The sequence below is a fragment of the Vulpes vulpes genome, chromosome 15, assembly GCF_048418805.1.
Source record: "Vulpes vulpes isolate BD-2025 chromosome 15, VulVul3, whole genome shotgun sequence".
Lineage (NCBI taxonomy): Eukaryota > Metazoa > Chordata > Mammalia > Carnivora > Canidae > Vulpes > Vulpes vulpes.
In genome coordinates, this window is record NC_132794.1 from 3443097 (window position 1) to 3455784 (window position 12688).

Genomic DNA, 12688 nt, shown 5'->3' on the forward strand with positions numbered 1-12688 from the left:
TGTTGACATTCGCAGGAGGGCCCCCACTGCGGTTAGGAGCGCGATGGGGTCAGGCCCAGGGGACAGGAGGGACGTTCTGAATCTCAGGTCCCTCGGCCAGGATGACGGCGCGCCTCGGCACTTGCCCGTATCAGCAAACCCGTTTTAATCAGTGGAGATTACCTGGAGCGGAGGACTGTGGGACCCTCCTTAGGCAAACGTTACCCAACACTCTTTGGGCAAACAGAGCCTGCGCATAAAACCAAGGGCCTGCCCACGGTCCCATCCTCGACTCGTGGTCTCCCCTGGAGCAGAGAGGACGCTCACACCACCATGGAGCACAGGGTGATCTACGTCCTGGTGTTGGTCTGTGTGCTGACCCTCAGCTCCCTGGCCCAGGGCCAGCAGGGTAAGTGGCCCTCCTCCCACCTCCCAGTGGTCACCAGGCCCTGGTCAGGCCCCCACCCCCGGGGGGCCCTGGGCCACCATCCATGCATTTGAGCCAAGCGCTGTTCTGGGCCCTGGGAGGATTTTAGAGGGTGAAGGTGGGCAGAGAGCACCAGCAGGGCGATGGACACCGGAGCTCCGAGCGCTGCTGTGGGGATGCGGGCACCGCCGACAACTGTGGCGGCTCGCTGTGTCCAGCACCCACCACTCCCAACACAGGACCTCGAAGGGAGGTCTTGGAGGGGGGGGTGTGAGAACAACTACTCCCCCAGATGTCCAAACCGGACGCTGGTCAAAGCCACCCAGATGCCCAAGTGCACATTCCGTGGATGAATGTCCCCTGAGGACCCCTGCGGTCTCTAAATATTTTATTTTATTTTATTTTATTTTATTTTATTTTATTTTATTTTATTTTATTTTATTTTATTTTATTATTTTATTTTATTTTATTTTATTTTATTTAATAATAAATTTATTTTTTATTGGTGTTCGATGCACGGGGTGCATCTCTGTGGTGCCACAAGCCACGGAGTGCTCTGCCCCTTAAGCTACTGTCTCAGCTCCCGGACCCCGGAGTGGGGCGTCGGCCACGGGGGCACAGGGTGGGGGGTGACGAGGGCTCCGGAGAGCACTTTGCCAGCTCCACTGTGCTCGATAAGTGTTACTCATTCTCGGCAGGTGCCGTGGCCAAAGGTTTCCCAGGATTTCCAGACAAGGGTTTCCATAGAGGTTTGAGGAGAGGGAGAGGAAACTATGGTTTCCATGCACCTTGGGGTGCCTTCTGAGGACCTGATGGAGAATGACAAACAATGGGGTACACATATCTATGCACACACGTGCACACACACATATGTGCACATGTACAAATGCACACATGTGCACATGCACACATGCACACACATGCACACATGCATATAGGCATACATGCACACACGTGCACATGCACACAAGCATACAGGCATACATGCACACATGTGCACACGCACATAGACACATGCACACATGCACACAGTGCACATGCACACATACACAAGGCACACATGCACACACATGCGCATGCACATAGGCACACACATGCACATGCATGCACATGCACACACATGCACATGCAACATACATAAGGCACACATGCACACATGCACACAGGCATACATGCATACACGTGCACATGCACACAGGCATACAGGCACACATGCACACACGTGCACATGCACACATACACAAGGCACACATGCACACACATGCGCATGCACACAGGCACACACATGCATAAGGCATACATGCACGTGCATGCACATGCAACATACATAAGGCACGCATGCATACGGGCACACATACACACATGCACACACAAATGCGCACACACGTATGTATGTATGCACACATGCATACAAGCACACACACAGCTCCTCCTGACTTCACAAGCGCCCTGGGGGTAGGTAATGCCACCTGCAGAGGCCACCCCGCCAGTGAGAGGTGGCCCAGACCTCTCCCGCGAAGCCACAGACCCTTCCTTCAGAGACGGCTTGAGGCGGCCCGGGGATGAGAGCACAGAAGCCCTGGGGGCAGCTCCCTCGTGGGCTCGCCTTCTCCATTAGGCCTTGCTGGGTTTAACGGAGGAACGGATGTAGGTTCAGCCCCTTCAGTTCTCCTGGGTAGACCTCAGGGAGCCCTGCCTCCCCGGCGCGGCTGCCCCACGTGTCCTCCGCCCTGCTGGCCTCCACCATCCTCGGGGTCGAGGCTACAGAGCGCCTGCGGCACCCACACACCCTAGTCTCCGCGTCTTTCCTGCAAACAGACCTTCACCCCTGAAATACACCTTGCACACGCTCTCTCCTCTCTCCTCTCTCTCTCTCTCTCTCTCTCTCTCTCTCTCTCTCTCTCTCGACTGCCTTTGAACACCTGTTCCCGCTGCAGGGTACACCCACTGCCCCATCCCCACCTGGTCAACCTCCCCACAGGAAGCCGTCCTTGCTTTGTCCAGCCTTGTCCTTGTCCCTTCCGTACTCGCCCTCAGTGCCCTGGGATGCCCGCCCCACGCTGTTTCGGACATTTACTTGCTTTTCTCCTCCATTAGACCGTTAGCGTCTTAGCCACGACCTCTCTGTTTTTAATTTCTGGGTCCCCACCAGCTGGCGCAGGGCCCCGCAGGCGCTCGATCTTGCGCTGCGCGGATTTCTGTTCCGAGCCATTCGGTAGATATTTCCTGACTGAGTAAGGTCGGAGTATTGTTTGTGGAAGTAAATGAGCGCGTGGATACGTTACGTCGGGAGGGGGAAAGCCGACAAACCCCGGGCACCTTGCATTTGCCCTGAGCTGAAGGGTTTTCATGTCCGGAGATGGGGACAGGACGCCCCCTGTCCTCTGAGCCCCGAGTCCCCATCCGTGGCACCAGCTGGCTGCCTGCTGGTTCAGTTGGAGAAGGAAGGTCCGGGTCAGCCGGTTCTCACCTGCCTCTTGCCTCCCCCTTCCAGAGACGTGCACGGTGGCCCCTCACCACAGAGACAACTGCGGCGCTCCGGGCATCACGCCTTCCCAGTGTAAGGACAAGGGCTGCTGTTTCGACAACACTGTTCGTGGGGTCCCGTGGTGCTACCACCCTGTGGCCGTGGACAACCCTCCCGAAGGTATGGCCTCGGTGGCTCTGTGGGGTCTGAGGATGCAGAATCAGGGAGGAAACCCCATGGGGGCACAGGGGTCCCCTTAGTCTGCATAGCCAGCCGTGCTTGCACCCACGAGGGGGCCCCAGCGTGAGCGTGGTGGTGGGGGGTCCAGCCTGCATCAGGCTGACGTCGGGGTGGGGACCCAAAGACGAGGCTCAGAGAGCCGCTCGGCGAGGAGTCGTGTTTGTCCCCGTTCGTCTTCGCGCCGCTGAGCGCAAGCCCGTGGAGAGTCCTGCTGGCACCTTCCGCCCCCTTGGGCGGGAGCCCAGAAAGTCACAACAAAGACCCGAAGGGGGGGCACATTTTCTAAGAAATTTTCCCCCTGGGGCCTCCGAGGGGGGACCTCTGCGGTGATTTCGAGGTTCTCACTGCCTGTGTCTCCTCCCCACCCTCGCCCCTCAGAGGAGTGCCCCTTCTAGATGCCTGCGGCGGAGCGGCGCCAGGAGCTGGGCGGCCTCGCCGGGCGCCCGGGAGCCCCGCCACCCCATCCCCGTCCCCGTCCCCGTCCCCGGCAGGCCCGCGGGGGCCCCTCGCGCATCCGCACCTCGGCTCGCTGCATCGCCGGACTGCGCACAGCCCTGGACTCAAAATTGGCTTAAAAATTAAAAGAGATGAATGTTGCTCGCGCTTTCTGTTCTTTTTAAAGATCGCACACGGCTGTCCTTTCCTTTCTTTGCAAGGGGGGTGCGCCGCTTCCGCCTGCGGCCTCCCGCCACAGGTCCCCCTGCCCCGGAGGGGGGAATGAGGCGCTCGTAGGGCCGCCCAGGCCCACTGAGTGTGGGCAGCGGGGGCAGCGCCCAAGGCCGCCAGACTGTCAGGCGGCTGAGCATCCCGGGGGCAGCGCCTGCACCTGCCTCCCCACGCCGCGTGGTCTAGAGTGTGACGCGGCGCTTCGGGCAGCCATTCTGTGCTCATGAGGAAAAGCCACAGGCCTAGAGCCCTGATGCCCGTGACCTGACGCATGTGACTCACTCGCCTTGAGACCTCGTGTTGAGCAAACCCAACGGTCCTGATAGGTCAAAGCGCCACTACTGGGGTTTCTGTCGCTTGAGAACACATCACCAGGGCCCCGCGTGAAGGTGCTTCGGCTGAGTCCTCCAGGCTGGGCCGGTCCCTTCGTCCCCTCCTCCACGCCTGGCGTCTTAGCCCGACCACCCACCCCCTAAGCCCCCCGTGGGGCTCTCAGCCGAACATCCGGCTACGCATGGGGCGAGAGCAGCAGCAGGGGGAGGTGTGTGGGGACGCTCAAGAGGCACATCTTCATGTTTTCAAAACCAACACCCTTCCAAGTGATTCCTCATCCTGACCTTCGTGGCCCTGTAAGTGACGAGAAGGGGGCCGCGTGGGCCGACACGCTCCCGACCGGCCCCGCCACCCTCCTGAATCACGGGCCTACTGAGGATCTCAAGGGTGCAAGGAGGGGACGCAGGGGCAGGGAGGCTGGGACACCTGAGCAACCCCCCATGTTGTTCCTTCATGAGTCACACGCGCCCTCATGCACCGAATAGGTGAGGTCTCTAGTGGGGCTGACATGGCGGGACATTAGGTCGGGAGGTGTCTTTCTCTAGCTCACGCCCCAGGGAACCGTGTGGCTTTGGGGACGCTTCCCATGACGCATAGACCAGGGGCCCCATGACTCGAGGTGCCCCTGTGGCCTGGGGTGTCCAGCAGGGCCGGGTGACGGGGTGACTGACTACCTGGGTCCCTGCCACCGGGAGGTAGGGGGCCGAGGGCCGGCGAGCAGCTCAGCTCCGCCTCCCAGCCTGGGACCTGGAGAGAAATCGGGTCCGCCGTCCACCATGGACCGTCCAGGGTGTGTGGGTGCATGATCTTGGCTCTACCATCCGGACTGCAGACCTAGACAGAGCCGGGGGACCCCTGCTGGGGCGGCCCTGCCTCAGGAGGGTGGGGACACGCGTCCTTCTGTCCCTGCCCGGGAGGTGGGGACAGGGAGAGGTCTCTGCCACTTGGTCGGCCTTGCGGAAAGTCACAACCTCCCCAAGAATCCCCCGGGACTGAAGCCAAGGGGAAGCAGAGAAAACAGTCGGTGGCCAGTGTGGGGGCCTGACAGAGAGCCGATGGGGGCGCCCCGATAGCTCCGGGACCCCGAGTTCCTCAGGGGATGCTCAGGGCAGATGGCCATGCACCTGCACCTCATCCCTGGGTGGCCCCAGCTCCCTGAAGCTGTGTGAGCTGCGGAGCCCGAGGGGTGAGGGCTGAGGCTCACGAGGGGGCACAGGGGCCGGAGCTGGGGGCAGGGGGCAGGGGGCCCTGGGGACGTGCACCTTCCTCCTCGGGTTCAAGGAGACAGAGGAGGTGCCGGGCAGGACAGGGGCCCAGTGGCGATGTGAGGGGCTGTGTCCTCTGCGCGGGGAACACAGAGGAGTCACCGCAGCCCATGCAGTGGCCCCCAGGCCACCCAGCAGGCCCCTTCCCGGCCCCTTCCCGGGCCCCTCCTGGCACCCTGCAGGCCCCCCTCCTGGCCCCCTCCTGGCACCCTCCACGCCACCTTCCTGGCCCCCTCCCAGCACCCTACAGACTCCCCTCCTGGCCCCTCCTGCCCCCCTCCTGCCCCCCTCCTGGCCCACTGCAGGCCCTCCTCCTGGCACCCTCCTGGCACCCTCCATGACTCCTTCCTGACCCCCTCCCAGCACCCTGCAGACTCCCCTCCTGGCCCACTGCAAGCCCCCCTCCTGGCCCCCTCCTGGCACCCTGTAGACTCCCTTCCTGGCCCCTTCCCAGCACCCTGCAGGCCTGCTTCCTTGCCCCCTCCTGGCACCCTGCAGACTCCCTTCCAGGCCTCCTTCCTGGCCCCCTCCTGGCCTGCTGCACGCCCCATCCTGGCACCCTCCAGGCACCCTGTAGACTCCCTTCCTGGCCCCGTCCTGACACCGTGCAGGCCCCCCTCCTGGCCCCTCCTGGCACCCTGCAGGCCCCCCTCCTGGCACCCTCCTGGCATCCTGCAGACCTATTTCCTGGCCCTCTCCTGGCCCCCTGCACACCCCCCTCCTGGCACCCTGCAGACTCCCTTCTTGGCCCCCTTCTAGCACCCTGCAGGCCTCCTTCCTGGCCCCCTCCTGGCACCATGCAGACTCCCTTCCTTGCACCCTGCAGACCTGCTTCCTGGCCCCCTCCTGGCCCCCTGCACGCCCCCCTCCTGGCACCGTCCTGGCACCCTGTAGACTCCCTTCCTGGCACCCTGCAAACTTCCTTCCTGGCCCCCTCCTGGCACCATGCAGCCTCCCTTCCTGGCACCCTGCAGGCCCCCCTCCTGGCCCCCTGCAGACTCCCTTCCTGGCCCCCTCCTGGCACCCTGCAGCCTCCCTTCCTGGGCCCCTCCTGGCACCCTGCAGCCTCCCTTCCTGGGCCCCTCCTGGCACCCTGCAGACTCCCTTCCTGGCACCCTGCAGGCCTCCTTCCTGGCCCCCCTCCAGGCCACCCAGCAGGCCCCCTCCCGGCCCCTTCCCGGCCCCCTCCTGCCACCCTGCAGGCCCCCCTCCTGGCACCCTCCACACCACCTTCCTGGCCCCCTCCACGCCACCTTCCTGGCCCCCTCCCAGCACCCTACAGACTCCCCTCCTGGCCCCTCCTGCCCCCCTCCTGGCCCTCTGCAGGCCCTCCTCCTGGCACCCTCCTGGCACCCTCCATGCCTCCTTCCTGACCCCCTCCCAGCACCCTGCAGACTCCCCTCCTGGCCCACTGCAACCCCCCTCCTGGCCCCCTCCTGGCACCCTGTAGACTCCCTTCCTGGCCCCTTCCCAGCACCCTGCAGGCCTGCTTCCTTGCCCCCTCCTGGCACCCTGCAGACTCCCTTCCAGGCCTCCTTCCTGGCCCCCTTCTGGCCTGCTGCACGCCCCATCCTGGCACCCTCCAGGCACCCTGTAGACTCCCTTCCTGGCCCCGTCCTGACACCGTGCAGGCCCCCCTCCTGGCCCCTCCTGGCACCCTGCAGGCCCCCCTCCTGGCACCCTCCTGGCACCTTGCAGGCCCCCCTCCTGGTGCCCTCCTGGCATCCTGCAGACCTGCTTCCTGGCCCCCTCCTGGCCCCCTGCACGCCCCCCTCCTGACACCGTCCTTGCACCCTGTAGACTCCCTTCCTGGCGCCCTGCAAACTTCCTTCCTGGCCCCCTCCTGGCACCATGCAGCCTCCCTTCCTGGCACCCTGCAGGCCTCCTTCCTGGCCCCCTCCTGGCCCCCTGCAGGCTCCCTTCCTGGGCCCCTCCTGGCATCCTGCAGATCCCCCTTCCTGGCCTACCTCCTGGCCCCCTGCAGCCTCCCTTTCTGGCACCCTCCTGGCACCCTGCAGCCTCCCTTCCTGGGCCCCTCCTGGCACCCTGCAGACTCCCTTCCTGGCACCCTGCAGGCCTCCTTCCTGGCCCCCTCCTGGCCCCCTGCAGGCTCCCTTCCTGGGCCCCTTCTGGCACCCTGCAGATCCCCCTTCCTGGCCTACCTCCTGGCACCCTGCAGCCCCCCTCTCCCAGCAGCGAGAATTCAGGGTGGCCAGTTCATGGCTGCCTGGGGCCCCTCGAGTCCTTGAGGTGCCTGGAGAGGGTGGGAAGCAGGCAGCTGTGACAACAAAGCGCCTTCGTGGGAATAGTTCTGCTGATAAGGCACGAGGAAGGACGCGTCTCTCACACGCGTGCACACACACACGCATGCAAGCACGCACACAGACTCACATACATTCAGCTCTTAAAAGGCCCTGGGGAAACTGGGCGGAGGGTGGCCACTGGGGGTAAGCCCTCTGCACCCCACACCCCTGGATTCCATCAGAAGAGAGGAGGCTGCTCTGATAATTTCTATATTTGAGTACAATGCTTGGCAGTGGAAAGTTTTTTATATTTTCTATTTTGTTTTTAGAAACAGGCCTTCTGGGGCGCCTGGGTGGCCCAGTGGTTGAGCATCTGCCTTGGGCTCAGGGCTTGATCCCGGGATCCTGGGATTGAGTCATGCGTCGGGCTCCCTACAGGGAAACTGCTTCTCCCTCTGCCTGTGTCTCTGCCTCTCTCTGTGTGTCTCTCATGAATGAATAAATCTTTAAAAATAAAGTCATGTTCTGACTACCAGGGGTCAAGACTTCAACATACGAATTTGATGGGGACACAACTCAGCCCATGACAGCTGGTGTCTGTTCCTTGCTACCAAGGAGCCCTCATCGCTGCAAATCACCAAAGGGCAGGTGTCATGATCATCCGCTGCATGGGAGACTGGTCAATTTTTCCATAATGGTCCCCCTTCCAACAAGGGGGATCTGCAAAACTGAAAATGTGTCAAGTACAGACAGTGGGAAACCTGTGGCCTGTGAGATGTGGGTGGTGCTCCTAAGATATGTGACATGCAGGTAGTTGGTAACCTACAGGACGTGACATAACAAAAAGGAAGGAATGAGCAGGGATGTTAGCATGGAGAGGCAGGGCTGGAAAGGCCAAGCCATGAGAAGCTGACCGCGCACGTCTAGGCTGACGGCTTTGACAATCCTAAATCAGGTACCATCAGTGACCCCTGTCATGGCCCAATCGGGTGCACTTGTCAAACACAGACTAATGTCACAGCTGCCCTGTGGGCCACCGTGGGCTACAACTGGGCCAACAGTGCTTACCCTGAGCCTCTCCAATAAAGCCCCAGCATATGGTGGCCCCCATAGCATCCATGTGTTAGCCCCTTGCTCAATGTGTGGTCACCATGCACTGGTGGAAAGGCTGAGAGCAGGACAGGACGTGACTCAGGATCCGGGTACGTGGTCCTTCCCCCCTCCACCTGCACCCCATGCAAAGCATTACCTGCCACTTTTCCTGCCTCTTGAATTTCACACGTGTTATACATCGACTTACCATAGTCTGTGGCTTTGATCCCTGAGCCTTTCTGTTCCATGGCTGGTCGTATACTTGGAGGCTGCCATTGTTTCTGGATAATTTCCACACAACAGGATTCTGTTCAGAAAATGTTATCTAAGGATCAGACCAGGAACCAGTTCTTGAAGCCAAATTGTGGTTTAAGGTCATATTTGTAGGGTCATTGGGAAGGTTATTGTGAGTTTAAGAAAACTCCCTCGCCTTTCTTTGTGAGTGTGGGGAGGGGCGGTCGGTGGAAACGTTCAATGCCTGTGACCCTGATAGGAAACATCAGCTAATAAGAGAGAGACACACTTGGCAAATCCAGCTTGGGGACGTAGGGGAAGGTATCAAAGGCTCTTAGGACATAGTTGCCTTTTTAAGGGTCTGAGCAGATGGAAGATTACAGTCAGCCACAGGAAGAGAAAGAAATAGTATTATTTTTTAAAGGATTTTATTTGGGGTGGGGGAAGAGGGAGTGCACGGGGGAGGGGCAGAGGGAGAGAGAGAGAGAGAAAATCTCAAGCAGACTCCCCATGGGGGCTCGATCTCACAACCTGATCATGACCTGAGCCAACAATCAAGAGTCGGATGCCTAACCGACTGAGCTATCCAGGGGCCCCAGAAATAGTATTATTTTTAAAGGTATTTTTTAATTGTTCTTCTCAGCTCTTAACATTGCCCCTGAGCTGGGCACTCTGGAGGTAGCAGAGTAAATCGGACAAAAACACACATCGCCACGTACACGTGTGGTGCAACAAGATTGAGCGAACTAATAAGTTGGGGACGTGCATTCTAAAGGCACATGTTGGGAGGACTTTCGGCCAGTGTGGGGAGCTTGGGAGGGCTGAGTTTCGTCCCTTGCCAGCTGACAGACTGCCTGATGCTGGCAGAGGGTAGCAGACTCCCGGTTCAGAGACAAAGAGCGTTATTACTCGTGGGACAGCCAGTGGCCTGGGCATCAGCATCTTTGTGTTTGTTCCCTTTGCCCCCGAGTCCTCCTGGGGTGACATGGGTGGGTCCGGGTGGATGCTGACACACACACACAGTAGGTTGTAGTACGGGAAAGCAGCTCTGATCTCTTCGGGGGCTCAGATCTTTTGAGGGGCAGCAAGCCTTGCCTGCCTTTGCTCCGAGGGGGACACCGTATCTACCCTCCAAGGTTGTTTGCTGCACAAACCCTGGACCGCCGAGGCCAACAGCGGTTAATTAGTCCCATCTACGCACAGCCCAGGGGAGGAAGGCGTCACACCATGCAGGGCCACATGGGTTGTGCCCTGGGAACAGAGGGAACCACCGGGGCTGTGACACGAGGCTTTGTAGGGACAAGAGGGTGGAGTGCCCTCAGGAGGCTCCCACAGGAGAATGTGGTTGGCTTGTTTAAATAATTCTGTGGCTGGCTGGGGAGTGAAACCCACTGCTCAGGGGTGAGCAGGAACTGTGCCCGGTCCCCTGATAAGGAGGGTTGTTTGACGAAGGGGTCATATCTGTGGGAGCAGAGCAGGGAGGGGAATTTGCGGTTAGGTGACTCGGAGCCCTCCAATTCCACCGGATGCAGGGCAGCATTTATCCCTGACCTTAACCGAGGTCCCATGCCCTGCAGATAGTTAATGCCTCCCTCACGTGCACAGATGTGACAGATTCTGGTTGTCTCCCAACAACCAGCGTCCCAAACGTACTGTTTTCAGGACCAGATTACAGAAGACAAAAGAAAACATGGTGGCATGTTTCCAAACATTTTCTTAATAAATAAAATAAAATAGAAATATTTCTCTCCATCTTTATTTTTGAAATTCATGTTAGAGAGTTTCAAGACTACACTACAGGGGTATGCAGATTTTTTTTTTTTTTTTGGCAACTACTATTGTAGTATTCAGCTCTTCTATTGTAACTTGGAAGTAGCCATAAACAATACACAAATGAATGGGTATGGCTGTCTTTTAATAAAGTTTTATTTTAAAAAACAGGCAGTGAGCTTATGGGTCAGAGGTTGCCGACTTTTATTATACCATATTATTTTTCCTTAATCTGAATGGTTCAAATATTTTTAATTTATTTTATTTTATTTTTTTATTTTTAAGTTTTAAGATTGGCCAGGTCAAGATGCCTGGGTGGCTCAGCGGTTGAGCATCTGCCTTTGGGGCAGGTCGTGACCCCGGGGTCCTGGGATGGAGTCCAACATCGGGTTCCCCGCAGGGAGCCTGCTTCTCCCTCTGCCTGTGTCTCTACCTCCATCTCTGTCTCATGAATAAAATCTTAAAAAAAAAAAAAAGATTGGCCAGATCATGGCTTGTCTCAGCATGGTGCCAAATAAAACAAAACAAAGCACCCACTCAGACACCAAAGAGACATCTTAAAGTCATTTAAATCTTGGTAAAAATCAGAGAAGTTCAAAGAGGAATTTCATCGCACAGCACACTGGAAAATGTGCTAAAATTTATGTCTGTCCAATGATATCCCCCAAATATAACTTACCAAGACATCTCCAATGTCATCCCCTCCCAGACTGGGCATCAAGATTCTCATCAGCAATGGTTGATTTGATGATTTCTTCTCCCGGTTTTGGCCATGTTCTTTATTACGTAGATAAATCTAGTCATGGGCTTTAAAAGATTCTGTTATTTAACCACCCTATTGATCAGCACAGCCAAACTGCAGAAACCAAACCAGAAACTTTACAATGCTGGGGAGAGAGGCGGGGAGGGGGGGACCTCTGCCCTTCTAGATTTGGCGTGACTAGGCAAGTAAATGTTGGAAAGAAAAATATGTTTTCCCCTGACAATTGTCTAAAAACAAGATATCATACTACTCAGGTTTTAGAAGACATGTGAGACTTTGAAAAGCTTTTTTTTTTTTTTTTTAAGGTTTTATCTATTTGTTCATGAGACACAGAGGGAGAGGCAGAGACACAAACAGAGGGAGAAGCAGGCTCCCTGCGGGGAGCCCCACATGGGACTCAATCCCAGAACCCTGGGATCACGCCCTGAGCCAAAAGCAGACACTCAACTGCTGAGCCATCCGGGCATCCCTGAAAAACGTTTAAAATTCCTCATTCCACCTCTCTTCTCATAGACAAGGATGCCAATCAGGAGACAGGAGGAGGCTTGTCTGGTTTATTTGCATATATTCATATATATGCATAGATACTGTTGTATAAATTACAGAAGATAATTTGGGTCACGGAGAACGCTAGGTGGTATGTTTCTGCCTCAGCGTCCGGGTTGTGACCCACTTGTCCACCCTCTCACCGAGCACGGCTGCCAGGTGCACACCCTAGGTCAGGATCCTGGGTTACAGTGTGAGTGAGGTGAGGTGAGGTCTCAATCTCACCCTCCACGTACTAGCTGTGTTATTTGGGCAAATCCTTTCACCTACACAGACCAGGAAATGGGAGTGAAATCTTAGCCCTCCCTTGAGATTGTTGCAGGGATTAAACGAGATACAGCATGTAAGATCCTTAGAAGATCCCCTGGCCCACGCCAGCCTGCAGTGAGTGTTAGCTGTTATTCATAAAGGAACCAAGAAGGTAAAAAATGCACTTCACAGGGCGCCCAGGTGGCTCAGTAGGCTGAGGGTCTCAAGGTCTTGGATTAAGTCCCTCATCGGGTTCCCTGCTCAGTGAGGAGTTTGCTTCTCCCTCTCCCCCCACTCTCACATGCTCTCTCTCGCTCTCTCAAATAAATAAATAAAATCTTAAAAAAAATCTACATCACATGCAGGTGTGGGCAAGTGTTGTGAACTAGGAGAACAAGGGTGTGCATGTTGGGG

At 57.5% G+C, this 12688-nt stretch overlaps 1 protein-coding gene across 1 annotated transcript; it reads left to right on the forward strand.

Moving 5' to 3' along the window:
- Positions 1-228: 228 nt before the first annotated feature.
- TFF1 (trefoil factor 1) lies at positions 229-3710 on the forward strand. Its single transcript, XM_072738148.1, has 3 exons — positions 229-388; positions 2901-3053; positions 3492-3710. The coding sequence occupies exons 1-3, from the start codon at positions 313-315 to the stop codon at positions 3506-3508; spliced, it is 246 nt and encodes an 81-aa protein (XP_072594249.1). The 5' UTR covers positions 229-312; the 3' UTR covers positions 3509-3710.
- The last annotated feature ends 8978 nt before the right edge of the window (positions 3711-12688 follow it).

What these genes read in the sequence shown, in the direction of transcription:
- TFF1 (XM_072738148.1), top strand. Translation starts at nt 313, where the DNA reads ATGGAGCACAGGGTGATCTACGTCCTGGTGTTGGTCTGTGTGCTGACC. An exon ending in CCTGGCCCAGGGCCAGCAGG is followed by an intron (nt 389 to 2,900) that starts GTAAGTGGCCCT and finishes TCCCCCTTCCAG; the next exon opens with AGACGTGCACGGTGGCCCCT.